Below are 18,892 nucleotides of genomic sequence, written 5' to 3'. Positions count from 1 at the left end.
AAAATTTTTTGAATTGAAAAATGTATTATCTTGCAAGTCAAAATATCGCTTCATCTTCATATATTATAAATTATTTTCACATATCATCAACGTACTGTTCCTGTAACTATGTTTTACCATAAATGAATAAATATCGACGATATACAAAATGTCCGAAGATGTGTTTCACATGAAATATATACAGTATCATTGTTAAATGATAAAAGACACGAAGAAACGCAATAGAAATTTTTTCGTTAATTTTTATATTTTAATACTAACAAAAGGAAAAACTTCTTTCCTATTTTTATTAAATTATATCGAAGTTCGTGTGTTTTCTTTCAATATAATGCAATATCTTTATTTCAGTGGCATAAAAGTATGAAAGAAAAAATACTTTCGATGAGTTCACATACAAAAGCATGAAAAAAATTATTGTATATTCCTCGTGTTTCTTATCGCGTAACAATCATTCCATGCCTGGTTTATCTTGATGTACCCTATAGAAAGCACAATGGATTAAAAAATTATGTGACATTTCTTTTTACGTAATTGGTATTTTGTAAGTTAATTTACGTTATACATTTTCTTACCTTTCAAATATTTCAAATTTATCTTCATACGTATAATATTTGTGTCTCGATATTTGTAAATAATTTAGACTATCTAAAACTTGTTATTTCTTTAACATTCACATAATATAAATATAGATTTTACTAAAAATATTAAAAATTCACAGTAAAAGAATGTCCACATATTGTGATTATACAATGAATCAAATGATTTAGAAAGCTGTTGTTTAATGTTAACATCTATTCTTTTTACATATATGTATATGTATATGCAATACATGCTTAAACGTATATCGTGACTAGATTAATGTTGTATATACAATGGAATGTGCTTGTACGATAACAATTATAGCATGCATAACCTGATTGATCGCATCAGGTAAATTATTAAGCATGCATATTTCACATAACGACAAGCGTTTTCTGTGAAATCAACAGGTCAAACCTGAATCAAATCCTTACTTCCTATTGTTCCGAACGAACTGTGCATGCTCTAAAGCATAATGCAAACAGAAAACAAAGAAAATTGGCTCTTAACACTGGGTCGGGGAAGTCCCTGAATCGAGAAATTCACCGAATGCCTGTCAAACGTATCTTTTATTCGCGCATTGCTGCCTATTTAACCCGAATTGAACGGTGACAAAGTTCGTTAAAAATTCTAGAAGTTAGTATCATATCTATTGAGCTCGGCCACCGTGCAATTTAAAAATTATAATCAATCTTTTATCGTCATTCAGCAAAACCCTCGTGAACGTATGCCATCGTGTTAAAGCATCGCTATCTTCATTCATTCGTGTCAGACACCCTCCCTGCCATACAAGGGAGATCCCCACTCCTCTACACACACAGGCCTTTCTCAATACCCTTTCTCCCCTCCTTTTTTTCCTCATCGTTCACCCGCGCACTCACTCGCAGCACATTTTCTCTCCCTCCTGCTTGCCTGTTTCTACCATCCCGTTTGCCCCTCTTTTCTCTCATACTCACAATGCATTATGCGCTCTTTTCCCCTCTCATTCCGACTATCTTTGTTTTATGCTCCACCCAAGACGACGAGTACAACAATATAAGCGATACGCTTCAAACGAGGTAGTGAAAAAAGTCAATGAACGTGATATATTTCTTACATCATAATTGCAGAAACCGCGGGAGCGAAAAGAATCGCGAAGCTAGATACCCTTGCCATGTTATGTCATTCTCCGCCTGCAAGTTCATCGTTGGTCGTTTCCGCGGTCGCGGTCATCCCCTTTTCGTTCCGTGACCGTGCCTCTCTCAAGCAACAAGAAACCAGTCGTGAGCACAGGGAGAAGATGCATTTCGCGACGTATTCGCGGACACGTGAACCACCGATGGAAAGGACAGCAGCGACAGCGAGAAACGATGTTGTCAAGCGAACAAACATGCGAATGTTGAGACAGAGAAAGACAGAAATAGTCGGTGAGGGGGATGGAAGGAGAAGAAGAGAGAGAAAGAGCAAGGTATACTGTACGTGTCTCTGTCTCTGTCTCTCTCTTCGCCTCCCTTTCGTCGCGCACCAAACCGATCGGCGATGTGTAGCCGCGTGCGCCGCCACGATGGCCGATCGGAAGAGACGAGTAAGAAGACGATGACGAAAGCGACAACAACGACGACGACGATGAGAAAAAAAAAAATCGTGGCCTCTCGTCAAACCCACGTCGACGACGCTTGACGTCGGGACTGCTCTGGGCGTCGCGGCGCTCACACATCGGCTCACTGAGCCTGAGGTGGGCGACACCGCCGGAACGCAGGATCGCGGCTACGGCCGACAAGGACCGAGAGAGCAAGCCGAGCTTTCCAGATGTTCGTGCGCACGCGCCCTCTTGCCGTACGTCGTTGTTGAATCAATTTTTAGCTGTTGAAAACTTCCGTTAAAATTTCGAATCGATTACTTTCAATACAAAAATACGATTAATTTTTGTTTGCTTCGATAAATGTGACTTAAGTTTACAAAAATTATTTATAATAATTATTACCGCAGACTGCTATTCTTTGCCATCTGTTGCCAAATTTGTAAAGTATAATACAGTCTTGCGTAATATATGATCTGATTAATAATTAACGATTAAGATTACAGCGTAATCAAAACGTAACTAATAAATAACACAAGATATTAAAATAAAAAGTAATAATTATGAAATAGTTACATTTATACTTTTCAATCTATAAGAAAGATAAGTATTGTAATCAAGAAAAATTTTGAAAACGTTTGCAAAGAATCATGTTTTATGACCATCTGGTTATGTTTTGACTATGTATTTACATGGTATCCCCCGTAAGTATGACACGATAGTTAGGTTCCAAAAAAGTAACGTATTAATAAAAGTGTTCTATTTTTTTCATAACTAAAAGAAATATATTTATTAAAACGATCTATAATTGATTAAAAGTATTGAACGTTAATATTACATAATATTTTCTTCTTCACCGTTAAACGAGGGTGTCTTCTTTTTTTGATTCGATTCTTTCAACGTCGACTAAAATTGATGATTTTTATACACCAAGAATGCCTGTCACCTTCTATGGACATTTTGGCTTTTTGAAATAACAACAATTCTAAGTGATATGGACTACAAAAATGGGCAAATGTTATAACTTATATAATCGTTCCACTTATCCAAGTGAGCGTGGATTGAATTAATTGAAATTGAATTATTTTAAATTCATTTTATATCCACATCGATCTCAACTAAATTCAGACATTATTGATAACATATTAATTATACGTTGAAATTGTAAGAAAATTATAGACGATGACTATGTTCAAAATTAATAAATGAATTAATAAACAGTCAATTATTGATTCATTATTAATACCTTGTTAGTATGCATATTCCTGTTTTTAAAATTATGCTTGGACTTATTTTCGTCCAAATAATCTCAGCAATCCATTGACAAGTACCTAATAAAGATATAATATAAAAAATATACAAATTTTAATTTTCATTAATAGATGAAATTCGATCCTGCGTACGTATCTTATTGCTCTAGCGTTAGGCCACTATGTCGTTCGTATTGTCAGTAAACGAAAATTTATGGCGATAACTCTAGTTTTGATATCGATGGAGAAATTAAATCAACTAATAAATTCTGCACATACATATCACAAGTCACAATGCCCTTGAAAATCCAATTATTAAATTTTATACTATTCTGTGTAATGTTGATAAACTAGATGAACACAAATCAGTTTGCTTCCCAGATTTAAAAATTTAATAAAATAATAAAGAACTATATAAATACCAAATAGTTGTATCAACATACATTTTTAAGCATTGTTGATATAAATTTACTTGAAACTGCATCGTCTCAAATAATCCAGATAAAAATCAAATCAATTTTAAAAAGAATAAATTATTCTTGTTTTTATTATTTGTTGTATCTAGTAACGATAGTCATTTTAATTGTTCACGCCTAACATATTTTTGTTTATTTATTTTATATGTGTAACGTATTTATATACAATATTATAATACGTTACATTAGTTTCATTTAATTTTACCATAAAGTTTATAGACATAGCTTCAAATAATTATACCTTTAGTTTTATTTTTGAATTGATCTTATTCAAAAGAAAAATTTAATTTCTATCTTCATTACATCTTATTTTGAGACCACAATTAAATTCTTGCAGCAAACTATATACCCAAAACACTTCAGACGATAACATGAGAACACACGTATGCACGTACATCGTATGTGCGTATATTTGCCATCCGTGTGTTGCAATTACTTAATTGCTTAATTCTGATTGGATCCCAATACAGGGAAGGGATAACGGTGTTCCCGGCTCATGATTTGCGCGCTATGCGTTTGGCGGATCTCTATTGGCTGAGTCATCTGAAAGGCCGACAAATCAGCCGTTCAGTTCTAAACCCTTGTTGCTTTTAACTCTAAAAATCGCTAAGTATTAGAGTTTTATCACTCAAAGTATTAACGTAAAACATAACAAACAGTTACTCCGTTCGTGAAAGAAATTTATCAATAAATGAAATCGAAGGGAAAGAAAAGATACATTTCAATTTTTGCTACGTATTTTTAGGTAAAATATAATACAGGAGAGCTTGGTAACAGTGGTGAGTAAGGGACGCACTCTCGCGGCAGCTGCACCAAACGCCAGTGTCAATATGGCCGTTGACGAGAGCGCAGTGTGCGGAGAGACGCGGTCGCGATAGTTTCTTCGCTCTGTAAATGTAAATTACGCTGCGATAGGAAAAACGATTTTACGCAATTCTAACAATTTATTATAAACTTGAGAAAAATGAATTGTGTTGTGGAAGAACGAATAAGCAGCATGCAGAGCAAGAACGCTCTGGTGCAAGGTACGTGTCTATCGCGTTTATTAAAGTGTTTTTAAAATATAGTACTGTTTACGAATATTAGTGCCAGAACCACGCTAGCCTTCGCACGCAGCTTCCTTGATGCGCGTTCGATCGATTTGTCGCTACGTTTATTGGCATTGCACATAGTAATTGCCAACTAAATCTGTAGAAACGACAGTGTGATCTCTGGATAGACATACGACACTTTTTGGCGACAGTAACAGAAATTTTCTGTGAAACATCGACTTCTGTGTCCAGTGTACAACGCGTGTGTGAATCCATACAAAACTACTGAATGCCTTCTACTTGACTTGCACTGTTGATATTTTAATGAAAATTTCTAACTGACTTCACTTTGTATAAATTGAATTTACTAATGATTTTTGTATTCTATTTTGATATTTTGCGATTCTTAAAAATACTTTTATTCAATAGTTTCAAAATAATTTCAAGCACTTATACAAATTAGGATTCTTACAAATTGTTATAGTCAACTTTTAAAGAAATGTTTTAAAATTTAACACATCGAATATTTGTACTGTTTTACGAAACAGTGACGAAAATATGTTACAAACCGATAAATTTTCATTGATTTCTATCGCTTATTGTCACTATAGCTTTTTCTGTTTAAAAATATTGCAAAATATTTGTGATAATTTTTCTTTATTTTTTTACATTTTTGCACAAGTTCTATTTTTTATTATAAAAAATGATATTTAATGAAAGTGTGATATAATAAATGCGCGTATAGTTGTATCAGTTTAAAAAAAAATTCACCTCGTCATGTATAAATTAATACCGCATTAAAAAATTAATGCCTGAAATAAAAAGAGAATATAATATTAAAAATTATGTTAATTGTGATAATGTGTGAAACAATTCTTTTGTGGTGTTGTGTTGAAATTTATTCGGAACTTTTTAAACATTACGTACATTAGATATGCGGGAGACATGCTTGAAACATTTGTATCGGGATTAGGAATATACATTTTCATTAAGAATAAATTTTGGGAATTGATACATTCATTTTCTATAAAGTGTAAAATCATTGCATTCGATATATTCGGGAGAAAAATTTTTAAACAAGTTGAAAACGTGTATCGTAGGTAGTTACTTAATATAATTAAATTATTAAATTCTAATTAGATTTAGTGTATTTATTAGATTAAATAAAAATTGCATAATATTTGATTTGAAAGAAATTGTTAAATGATTTTTTTGTGAATTTATTATTTTTTAATTTTTTGTGAAACTATATTTATAAAACTTTTTCATGAAAAATCCTTGAACCAAACATATTTATCAATGTGCAGATACCAAACAGGAAATGGTTATTATTGATGGAAGGCCCAAATTAAACAATGACGAATTTAAATCATCAATTACTGATTTATTTCCTTGGATCTTAGAATTTAGAAAAATGTGCAGGTGTATACATACAGAGAAAAGTATTTCATCTTTAACAGAACTTATGCAATTTTATGTGAGGTAATGCTTAATAACAACATACATTTATCTTAGTATCTTAAATTTACCAGTAACAGTTTTTTGGGAACTGGTGTGAAAGACAATATGAAACATGTACTTTAATTATATAGAAATAACTATTATTTTTATATAAATTTTATATTTCTGCATCAGTAAAAGTCAGTATATTTTCAGAAGAATCTATACATTAAAATTCATATACATATGAAAACTGATATAAATTAAATAATTAGTAATATTACTAAATATTAAAATTATTGTATACAACAAACATTAATTTAATATGTGTTAAATAATATAAGTAAAATAATGTTTGCTTCTTAAAATGTTATAGTATACTATAATAATTTTTTGTTAGCATTAATTTCTTATTTATCTGATAAAGTGATATATTGTTTAAATATTTACTATGAGTCATTTTTAAGCATAGAAAAAATAAAAAAAAGAAGAAAAGGAAAACATATTTAGTAGTAATATAGAAAAAAAAGTGTTGAGAGTATATGTATAATGAATAGTATAAAAAAATTATATAAAAAGTATGTTGTGTGCATAAGCTACATTATGAAATAAATTCAGAAATATTTATATTCCTTTTTATTTATTTTATTCAACATGAAACAGTAATCTAATACACTTTGAACACAGAAAATAATATTATCAATTCTTAATTTAAATTCAATTTAAATTGAAAACAATGTTATAAACAAAAAAAGTAATAATATTTTTGAATAAAGCTTATTGAATTACATCAATAATATACAAATCATAAGTACACATAGAATAAGTTAAAAAAGAAACTTATTTCATTTATGTATACTGATTTGTATATACATATTATGGAATTACATATTTGCAGTAAATACTATCAAGTAAGAATTTATTATATAATAGGAAGTACAGTTGTACTAAAAATGAAATTTGAGTGCCAGTTATTTATTATGTGATTTTTAATGTTTGACTAGTAGTAAAAATGTATAGCATGTTACAAATTTCTTATGTTATAAACAGTTTGTAAAATGTTATGGTATATAATTTTCTTACAGAAATGTAAGTGTCAGTGTAAATGAGTGTTATACAAGGCCTTTAAGAGCTGCAAAGTTGAAGGATTCTATTAGTGAGACATTATTGTTATTCTTGTACATATATCGTGAGCTTTCTGAGGTAAGCAAATCCTCTTTAAATTTAAATTTATTTTGTTTTTATAATGTTTCTTTCCTTTCTTATTAATATGAATTAATAAGATTTCATCTTTTAGAATTGCAGTAAATCCATTTATTTAAATAATATGTCTGACTTATTGGCAATGTATATAGACATGGAATTAAAGGCATCTAGAAAAAGTAAAGAGGATCATGATAAAATTTGTGCAAGACTGACTTCTTGCCTTTATGTTTATCTAGGTATAATTATATTCGTGTCATTCTTAAAATTATTTTAATTAATTTAAGTCTAAGTAGTATTATATACATGTATAAAGTTTTGTAATAGTATTCTGAAAAGATTATATTTCTTTCAGAACATTCCACTGAACATTTATTAAATACTTTAATGAAAATACAATTCATGTGTCGAAATTATCATCACATTTTAGATCCATTAATAACGTAAGTATGAAATTATAAATCAAAATGAATCAATTTTTAAGTTTTTAATTTTATTTTTCTATTTAAATTGCAAGTAAATCTTATGTTTAGTTTGTAATTAAATTAGTTAATATGTATTTCTATTATTTGATTTTCTTATGAGAGAATTATGTATTTGGTGAAATATTTCAAGATCAAATTTAAATATGCATTGTAATTGAATAAATATCTTTTAATTTAAGATAAACCTATATATTTTTTATGCTCAACTGCATATATTAATTATTTAATGTATTAAATTAATTTTCATATCATTTACACATTTCTTAGATATTGTCTCATAATTAAAATTTTCTGTAGCAGAATAGTGACATTATACATATATGCATTTATCATTGAGTTTTAATTGTATACTTCATTATTTTCTCCCTCAGGAAAATCATGAAAAATGTTCCCCTGCATCCGGAATCAAATATTATGTACATTCGTTACTTTCTTATTTATCGTTTATGGAGAAAAATAAATGGAGATGTGGCTGTACGGAATCAGATAATTTCTGTAGCAATAACATCTCTGGGGCCAGTGCCACCTGCATTCTCGCCATGTATATTAGAAGATGTATTGCCAAAAGTGCCAAAGAGTCAACCAAATTCTACAAAAACTCTACTGCAGCATAAATTTGATGTTAAAAAGCACTGTGAACTCTTTGTACAATACTGCAAAGAAAGCAATGGAGATATATACAAGAAAGATGAATCTGCAACTCTCATTAATTCGTCCAATAGAATTAATTCACAAATGGTATTTATTTATTTATTATGTTTCCATTCTTGTTCAGTATGCTTATGTTTAATGATCATACTTCATTATTTTGTTATGCATTGCCATATCAAAAATAATAAAAAAAAATAATTCGTTAACAATATTTTTTAAATAAAACATAATTATTGCAGGATCTTATCTTTATGTAAGTAATAGAAATAAATATTAATGTTACATGTAAATTCCATTTTTTACTTACATAAAGATAAAATATTTTTGTAATTATGAGATTAATCATATTTTGTGTTTATTCTCAGCCAGAAGATATTGCTTATAAAGTTATAGAATGTGTAGATAATAACGTAAATTCAATTATATCAGATAAAAGTAAACAAAATGAATCTATTTCTTTGCAAAAACCTTTAAAATCTCTAAATTTGGAAGAACAGACTAGTTTTAAATGTTTAGGACCTTCTTCAAATAATATTTCTATAAAGCATGCTACCCCTAAAACAATTAAATCAAATGAAAATCGTTTACAAAGGAAATGTAAAAAGTCAAATGAAATTGTAATTATCGATTTAACTAGTGATACAGTGTTTGAAAAGTGCATCAAGAGAAGAAGATCTAGAAAACTGCCATGGTTAAAAGAAGCTAAAAAAAGGATCGACTTACAAATGATGAAATCACAAAAAATCAAGAACAAAGCAAAGAAGCAAGATATTATTTATACACACTTGACAAATAATTCAAGAAGTGTCAGTCATCAGGTGGAAGATACATTTCAATTGGTACATGCCACAGAAAATATTAGCTCAAAAAATAATTTGAACCCATGCAGGACGGTTAACACTCAAAATAATGAGAACGAAGTGAAAATCGACAACGAGTTAATTAATTGTACAGGAAATGTAAAGAAACTAACTCGTACGGAAATTGACACTAATGAAATAAAAGAATCTTATGCGACATCTTCTTTTACAATGACTGCTAAACCACTCTTACCCGAGATTCTTCTTTCGACAAAACAAGAATCAAATACTTCGGATTCTACTGTCAATGGTAATTGTTTTAGTAATGGCATTGCTTCGAAAATAAAAAATGATGAAAAAGAAAGCGATAGATGTAATAAACAAACTGTGATTAAGCGACTGATAGAGACAGACATTTTCTCAAAACCTGAAACATGCAAGAGAGCTGAAAGTTTAAAAAAAGTCTGTGATTTAGAAACAGAATGCCCAATTGTAAATAGTACCATTATATCTACTCAATATGATTCCAAAGATAATGTTGTTAATTCTAATCATTCTAACATTAATGTAATTAATGATAAAATAATTGAAAGGGTAACATCGTCAATAATAATTTCGGAACACACGTCAAGCGATGAAACGTTAAATGATACTCGTTTAAATAAGGAAGAGTATACATTTGACTATTCTCACAAGATTGTTGATTCTGGAGTAAAATGTGAAGAATTAGTTGCAACTCAGAATGATAGTAAGAATGAAACGAGTTTTGCAGAGAGTGTTAAGATCTCTCCTATAGAAAATGTTTTAAAATATGAAGAAAATCAATGTACATCGCGTGTACTCGTAGAAAGTTCTGTAATACGGGACAAGTTTGAATTACAAACAGAGTCAAAATTATCAAAATGTACAAACGCTGTGGATAAAGTAGGAATGGATACATTCCTCAAGCAAATAGAATTAAAAATTTGTAATTACGACGAAGGAAATGAGGATATGAGGAATGATAAATCAAGCATCACTAATATCAGAGAATCTATTTTCGGATCTTATTCTATGGATAAGAAAGATATTTGTAATACAGTTAATGTAACCTGCCAAAATGAAAATAATGAGAATAATGGAAATTCTTGTATCGATACACACGTTAGGAAATCTGTAGAAAATGTAATAAGCGACAAGTACGATAGTCATTTCAACAAATGTATTGCTAAAACGGATACTACTCGCGAGTCTCATTTATCGTCAAAAGATAAATTGTTCAAAACTTCTGAGATTAAAGAAGCATGCAACATTTCTGAAAATAAATATGTCGATCAAGATTCTGATATACAAGATAATATTGATGGTCTCTCGCTATTAGCTAGCGTTTCACAACACGTACCGCACTTAAAACCAGAAATTGAAGTCAAATCTGAACAAATAAGGGTGAAAGATTATGCATCATTAAGGTACGCATGCTACAATCAAACTACTGACGACGAAACTGATACGAATGATTCGTCAAACAACGTTTCTCCAGTACTTGACAATCCATCTACAGAAATCATCAATAGAATCGTTGGTATTTATCCTGAAGACACCTTGGATAAGGTGGCACTTCATGTAGAAGTAACATCTGACAATGCAGTGACTGAAAACACTGACAAAGAATTATCCAAAATTGTGTCTCATTCAGAAACAAATGTAAATTACGACGCAGATACGTTAATGCATAATTTGATTCCCATAGAAACTAACGTTCAAACCGTAAAAGAGAACACGAATGTTATACTAAATGGAGAAACTGTGGTTTTACTGCAAAAATCTCCCAATAGCAATTTGTATATTATAAATAAGGCGGTCGAAAATTCAAAAGATCACAATGACGAGGAAATGAGTAGATCGAAGGAGAAAAATTGGGCATCCTCACCTGAAGAATGTAGACAGTTCGAAGCAATCGCTTCTCTGGATCATGCATCATATAATTTAGAATTGACAGCATATAGTAAGGAATTACCATACCTAGAGAGTAAGTGTTCAATAGGACGAAACAAAGGTATCAAGGTAAAACTAGAAGAAAACAATTTCTCAGAAGTGAAGTCGTATGCGAAGAAGGTGTCGCTCTCCAACGATATGCTTTCTGTCAATTCACAAATCTATCAAGATGTAAATGTTATGAGCAAACCAATAGAGAAACGGAAGTCATCTAAATCGAATCTCGCATTCAGGCAAAATATTAAACAAGAATTTAACAACATACCGAATCACATCTCATCGAATTGTGCGATTCCAGGATGCAATAGAATTCACTCGCATTCACATGAGGTTGATGCTCAACGCCCTTTACATATTCCTGTAACTCATTCGACAACATTGCCATCGATCTATGGAAATTGTACTGGCAATACAGATTTGTGTGTACAATATCATAAACATTGCACCCCGGTGTCGTGCAGTTTGCAAATTAACGCCACTACTTCCTTACATTCACGCGCGAAATCAGGTAGCCCATGCGGAAGATCGCATTGCTCGTGTTTAAATTGTACGTACGATATTGTCGCGCATTGTAGACAGTGTATACATCCAACCACCGATACCCATGTGTCTTGTATGGAAAGTAGCCCGTATTTTTTGCCGACACATTCGTCAGTACAAAGCCCCGCCGTCCAAGAACTAGACAGAGCGAAAAGCGAAGCGGTCATAAGTAAATTGTACGATGATCAATTATTATGTAAAATAGAAAAGAATCTGTTGCAGAGTAATTCATTGGAGAAGCTCGTCGAGGCGCAATGCGATACGGAAAAATTGTTCAAAAAAGACACGGATAATAAATTGCCATTAAAAAAAAGGCTGAAAGCGCATGCTATGGCATATGGGGGAGTACCAGTTAAAACTGAAAGAGTCGACAATTATCCAGCTATACCTATGATGTCGATAGCTGCATTAGAAGCATTGGATAATACGCAAAAGAGATCCACTCAAATGGTTAAATCTGAATACGAATTGTCTTCTAGAAAAGAAGAAAGTCCGCGCGACGCCTACCATTGCAATTCAAATTTACTACGAAGAGATTATTTAAAAGATATACACGTGTCTGGTTCGCATCAAAATCTTACAAAAGAAAGTACAAGAAAGCTTGAACGTCAATTCCGATCGGTTAACGATCAATCTAGTAATACAGTGTGCCAAGAATCTTGCCTTCAAAAATCATTTGAAACGCCTGCGCTGCGTAAAGAAATCAACATGTCGAACGCAACGCCGTTGAAAAGATTTGGAACAGAATCGATGGGGCAAGAAGAAACGTTCAAAAAGGTTAAAAAAACACAGTTGCCTCTGCGACAAACAAGAAGCTCAAAAAGAAACGTTCCTAAAGTAAATTATTCTTACACCGATGTTGATCCAGAATGGTATCCATCCGGTGAGTCAAAACGCAAACGTAAAAGGACTAGTCGATGATCAATAGCACTTCATCATGAAAATTCACTACTATAAGGAGTGTTTTAAATTTGAACGAGAATATGTACATTATTTTATAAAACTGTGGCATTGTAAAATTGTAAATATTGTATAAATATGGGGAAATCGTTTTGGGAAGATTTACAAACCTGTAACTCGTGTATAGTACAACGCTCGAAGATTAACATCAGTGAAGATTCTTCGAAGAAGAGACTACCTGGAAGATGGTTAGACTATAGGTTATACGAGTATTGTATTAAGTATAGGTAGTGCCACTCAAAAACGATAGATAATTTTTTAGTGTCTGTAATGTGTTCTGTGTAAAAATCTGCAGTATTATATAAAAAAAAGTTTGTCAAATTTCGCTATAGTTGCAACTATTTTTGTTTAAATTAAATCAATGAGTATTTAGAAAAGAATTTGACTTTTTGTAAAGTAACTGAAATTTTGTATGTATCCTGACATGAAAATTACTTTTGTGATGTATATGATCACATATATAGAATGTAATAATGCAAAATTCACACATTGAAGTTTTGATGTTATTACTCTTGTATCAAAGGTAAGATAATTTATACTTTAAATTAAAAATATATTATTGTTAAATTATAAATGATTAATAGTGTGTTGTTAATACTTACTGTATTATGTTCTTTATATTTAATTAAAAATAAATTACAAGAACATAACCATTGTATAACACGAAATTAATCTTATGAACATTATTTTTTAGTATTTGAAGGCTACAACTTTTACAATTTAATGAGTATTTTAATTTTTCAGTTTGATGAAAAAGATTTATATAAATTCAGAGAAATAAGAAATCCAGGCTGAAGACAAAATTAAATTTTAATAAAAAAATGATTTGTGTAGGTAAGATTAAAAAAAAAATAATATATCTTCTAGTAATATTTCTATATTCATGATTAATTACATTTTTTGTACAATAAGTACGTCTAGAAGTAATAATTATTGTGTATTACAATATTTTGTATAGAATAATTTAATTTTTGTAGAATTTTTTTAATATTCTAGGCTTACTTATTGCAATCAATATGAGCTATTATTATCTTATATTGTTATATACATAAATTATATATTATGTCTGGTTTACTTTTACATATTCAAAATTTTCTTTTTCATTCTTTTGTTTTATATCAAAATGTGAAGTATTAATAAGAAGAAGTACTTTATTACCCAATCAATTAAGTATTTAATAATATTTTTATTCCAGACTAATTATTTCCTCAAACTCAAGAACTTTAAGGAAATACTTAGCTTGAGAGTATGGTGTCAATCAATTTGTCAAATCACATAGAAGTAATTGAACCTCCATGTAACAGTAGAACAGGAAAATCAACCTTTTGCAATATCATGATGTCTCCTTAATACTACTGGCAGCATGATTCATTAAAAATATACATGTAGATATCAAAATGCAGATAGCATGGCTAGTCATTGGCTTTTAATTACGAATTAAAACACTTTTACTTTAAAAGAAAAAACTACGATAAAACAATATGTATTCACGAACTTCAGATTAAAGTTAATAACATCACATAGAATTAAAGTACATACTTTAAACTATATATTCATCAAAACGATAGAGCTTTGCCACAGGAAAAGTCATTTGCTACGACACACGAATTTATAACACCTTTACATAATTTATGCTTAAAAAATTCAACATATATATTTTTTGAATTATTCTCTTATTTTTTCCAAATGTGAATGGAGTATGGCTCAAAGAAATTCAAAGAGAAAAAGAAATAGTGAAAATAGTTAAAATTCTTATGAATTGTAATACGATCACTTAATGTTCAGTTTTTCTAGACATTTTCTTAAACATTTCCTTTAACAATTTTAATATTGAAGTCAATGATATAGATAGTAAAATGTTGCTCTTACTTAAACACAACAGTTGTGTTTAGTCATTTTCAAAATATAAGATCATTTACATACGTTAGTGCCATTTCTCCGTATTTGATATTATGTCTGTGATTATTAATTGATTAGTGTTACTCAGCTTATACAAACAAATATTTTTTTGTACAACAAATCGTGTTATTAGTTGAATACTTCATCACAGGCACGATGAAGAGTTTAGTTTCTATGTCACTAAGAAATATAAGTTAATTTGTTCCTCATAAAAACGATCGTAATCAAATTATACTACTTCACTTTCATATAAATAACAGTTGTAAAATTTCGTCTCAATTCCAAAAATTTCAAATAGCCCTAAGTTTCACGTTAAATTAACAAAAAAACCCTCGATATTAACTCGCATTTGTTAGGTACTGTTTTTTCTTTATTGTTACCATTTATTTATTGAATTCTAAAATGATAAGTCTGATAGTTTTAAGTTCAACATAAATGAAATTATAATTTGATGTAGTCGAAATCAGGTGATCGAGAAATTACCAGATATTTTCATGTACATACATGGAATATGTATGGAATGGAATAGTTACATATAAAATTATCCTATACGCAAAGCATTTGTTATGGAAAGTCTAATATTCTGAAATATTAATTTAGTGTAGTGATATTACATCGGATGCCTCACTCATTATGATATCGTGTTCATAAAAAATTGAGTAATGTGTATGTGTAGAAGACTTTGTCATAATGACGAATAAACTTGTATTTACCTATATTTGTAAATTACATGCATTGCGTAATGCATAGACTGGATTTTTTTAGAAAATTATATTGCAAACACATTTACCTCAAATTTACGTCCTCAGCGTAAATATTTTACGTTTACGATCAGGGTTTAGACATAGTAATTTATAATAGCGTAATCGTTCTAATATTTCTTTAATATCTTTTTATATTTAATTTTTTTTATTTTAACTTCGAGAAGTCATAGCTTCACGAGATTTTAATTTCATTTATGGTAATACCTGATTGTATTTTTCAATATATTATGTAAAATGTATTTTTAATATACTTATTTTATATATTCATAAATGTTTTTAAATTTTTATTATCTCCGCACACTATTGTTTACATTTTATAGTTTGATATAATCACTATTTATAGAGAAGTTAAATGATAAATCAAACCATTTTAAATCTCATGAAATATAGAATAGATATACACATATTAGAAAAATTGTAGGTTTTCACGTATGGAAAATATTTTTTATCGATTGTTTTAAAAAAAAGTGTAGAAGCCACAAATATCTAAATTATTTAACATTAAAATGTATATAAAAATGTATATAATATTTTGTGAATAATAATTGTAAATATAATTACATTTAAGTGCATTTAAATATCACAATAAAAATTGATGTATGTAATATCAATAATGTAATGAAACAGCAGTGATAATTTATTAGAATATATTTATCAAGTTTCACAAAACTATAATTAATATTACATAATTTTATATTATTTCATACTGTTTGTTTATATGTTGTATATACATCAATAATAAATACACATATGTACAGTGACGGCCATATACAGTAAAGTCTCTTTATTAAGCGTTTCAAATAAAAAAGAGAAAACAATGTTATAAATGTTATAATGTTAAACAATTATAAAGCTTTCTTTATTGATAATTATTTTTAAACGAAAATTTTAATATCTTATTTATGACTTTGAATAGGACCAAATGCTATATAGTTGGAACTATATTTACATATTAAATTAGTAAAATGATTATTAAATAATTAAATACATTCTTAATAATATTGTGTTTGATTTTAGTTTAATCAAAATAGGTATCGCGGGTGGGAAGTTTGTCAGACTTTACATTTTATTTTTTATTAATAATACGTAAACACATAATTGGTCAACTTTTTTCTTTTAAAACTTAACTATATTTTCGTTACATAGATTACATTAATGTATCATTCTATTGGTTCAATTCGTTCCTATTAATTCTTTTTTTAAGTATTAATACTGTCTTGAATACATTTAACTACACAAACTTTTCTATACAGACTGATAGATGTTTATTACTGTCGTCTAATTATTAAACTCTAATACAATAACTTTTGTATCTACTGCAAAAACTGACGCTACAGACAAAATATGTGTACCAATCCTTATTTCTTAGGATACGAAAAAACATTTGCTCCGATGTGTACACTAGGATTGCGAATTCTTGAGATTGTAAGTTCTTATGCAACATTTTTTACAGACATATATAGGGTGTTCGGCTACCCCTGGGAAAAATTTTAATGGGAAATTCGAGGGGCCAAAATAAGGCGAAAATCAAGAATATCAATTTGTTGATTGAGGCTTCGTTAAAAAGTTATTAACATTTAAAATTCCGCCTGTAAAACGGCAATCCGCGAACAACTGCGTACGCATGATAGTGGTTCTCACCCACAAAATTGTAAAACTGTCGGTACGTCAGCAAGTAGAGTTTCTTATGCTGAATAAGAACCACTATCACGTGCGCGCAGCTGTTCTACAGGCGGAACTTTAAACGTTAATAACTGTTTAACGAAGCCTCTATCAACAAATTAGTATTCTTGATTTTCGTCTTATTTTGGCTCCTAGAATCTCCCATTAAAATTTTTCCCAGGGGTAGCCGAATACCCCGTACATATCAAATTTATTTGTAACTTATTCTTAAGTATATAACCGCCACTGTATATACATATAAACAACATGAAAGTGTATCATAATAAACAACTTTAACTAACAGTTCTAACGATATCCAATAATATTTAATGTATTGTAGAAGAAAATGGAAAATTTTAACATTGATGATTTCTTAAAAAAAGAAGTTTTATTCTGTTTTTCAGTCTCTGCATTGTACATTATGAGTTATCTAATGTAATTTCATACTTCATGTAAGTTACATAAACCATATAAAATTACAAAATTTGACTAACACTGGCGTGTACAGAGTAATAATGTTAATAATAATACCTATGTTCATTTCTTCACATATGGCTCTGTTTAAAGAAATATAATCACACATATTTCATTTCTCATACATAAAAATCATATTCTTATAATCCTAATGTTGTATTTGCAACCATAAACATTTTGAAAATTAAAAACTACGAAATTATTTGATTTACATTATTTTCAAAATATTCCGGATTTTCCTTTTACGTATATTTTGAAACGCTTTGATTATACGATTGTATAAACATTTAATGATACAAAACATTATCAGTAATTTAAGTACATGGAACAAATGTTTTATTAGATATTGATTAAATTAAAAGTCTACTATTTTATTTTAGTAAAAACGTTGTCAATTAATTACAATAATGGAAGTATTGTTTTATTATCGCAAAATTACATTTTAATCAACTTATATATTTAATGTATAATATTTTAAAGAATATAACAATTTACTAATCAAATACGGGGCTTACTATTATCTGCATAGTAGCTGCTTATTCAGTCCTACTTCTAAAATTTATTAATGTAATTTAACTCTCGAATAAGGTAATACGAAAAATAAGAATGTATGTATGGAAGGTAGGCATATAATAAATCAATGCATAAATATAATATGCATAAATTATAATCTTCTTCATTTTTCAACGTTTGTTCCTTCTTTAAATAAAAAAAAAACTTATAGAATTACAATAATAAACAAACAGTATTATTGTTGTACATATCTGTTACCACTAACCAAAATGCCGGTTAACAACAAACTATTAAAATTTAGTTTGCATCTTAAAAACGAAAAGAAGTCTAGGCACTAATGGGTTAATTTTGTGAGATAAAATGTGTCATTTCATGTTTGTACAATCGAATACCTATAAAAGTGTACAAATTTTCACACAACTGTCTACAATTATAATAGTCTAGTAATAAATGTAAAAAAATATGTTATGAGGAAACCAGATTTTCGGAAAATATTATAAAAGTTCTGTATCTACCTGCTTAAATTAAATGAGAAATTGTGAGTAATTTTCCTTTGTGCAACATAAATATGTATGCTTTTGTATTATTCTATACACCGTTTATGTCTAATGACTTATTAATGTGTCTTTTGCA

The 18,892-nt window shown here is 29.3% G+C and overlaps 3 protein-coding genes across 6 annotated transcripts in view; 1 reads left to right on the top strand and 2 right to left on the bottom strand.

Annotated features, from left to right (window-relative positions):
• Positions 1–2,272, bottom strand: part of LOC143347975 (adenosine receptor A1) — a 397,642-nt gene extending 395,370 nt beyond the window's left edge. For 2 of the 3 annotated variants that reach the window (XM_076777683.1, XM_076777686.1), the window contains exon 1: positions 1,676–2,272. The gene's annotated coding sequence lies outside the window, so the exon portion shown is untranslated. The remainder of the gene's footprint in view (positions 1–1,675) is intronic. The other variant, XM_076777685.1, reaches the window with a different exon arrangement.
• LOC143347962 (uncharacterized) overlaps positions 1–15,575 on the top strand; it is a 29,608-nt gene extending 14,033 nt beyond the window's left edge. Inside the window, exons 1-9 of one of the 2 annotated variants that reach the window (XM_076777647.1) lie at positions 4,520–4,888; positions 6,202–6,376; positions 7,420–7,537; positions 7,632–7,776; positions 7,893–7,980; positions 8,394–8,760; positions 9,039–13,470; positions 13,692–13,781; positions 14,143–15,575. In XM_076777647.1, coding sequence (XP_076633762.1) covers positions 4,828–4,888; positions 6,202–6,376; positions 7,420–7,537; positions 7,632–7,776; positions 7,893–7,980; positions 8,394–8,760; positions 9,039–12,908 — 4,824 coding nt within the window. In that variant the 5' untranslated portion in view covers positions 4,520–4,827 and the 3' untranslated portion in view covers positions 12,909–13,470; positions 13,692–13,781; positions 14,143–15,575. Of the gene's footprint in view, positions 1–4,519; positions 4,889–6,201; positions 6,377–7,419; positions 7,538–7,631; positions 7,777–7,892; positions 7,981–8,393; positions 8,761–9,038; positions 13,471–13,691; positions 13,782–14,142 lie in introns of those variants that run through there. The other variant, XM_076777648.1, reaches the window with a different exon arrangement.
• The window catches only part of Glurib (Glutamate receptor IB), a 999,595-nt gene that overhangs the window by 238,426 nt on the left and 742,277 nt on the right, over positions 1–18,892 (bottom strand). The window lies entirely within an intron of this gene.

The sequence above is a fragment of the Colletes latitarsis genome, chromosome 11, assembly GCF_051014445.1.
Source record: "Colletes latitarsis isolate SP2378_abdomen chromosome 11, iyColLati1, whole genome shotgun sequence".
Taxonomy (NCBI): Eukaryota; Metazoa; Arthropoda; class Insecta; order Hymenoptera; family Colletidae; genus Colletes; species Colletes latitarsis.
Note: the sequence above shows the minus strand (reverse complement) of the source record. Positions and strands in the feature narration are given on the sequence as shown.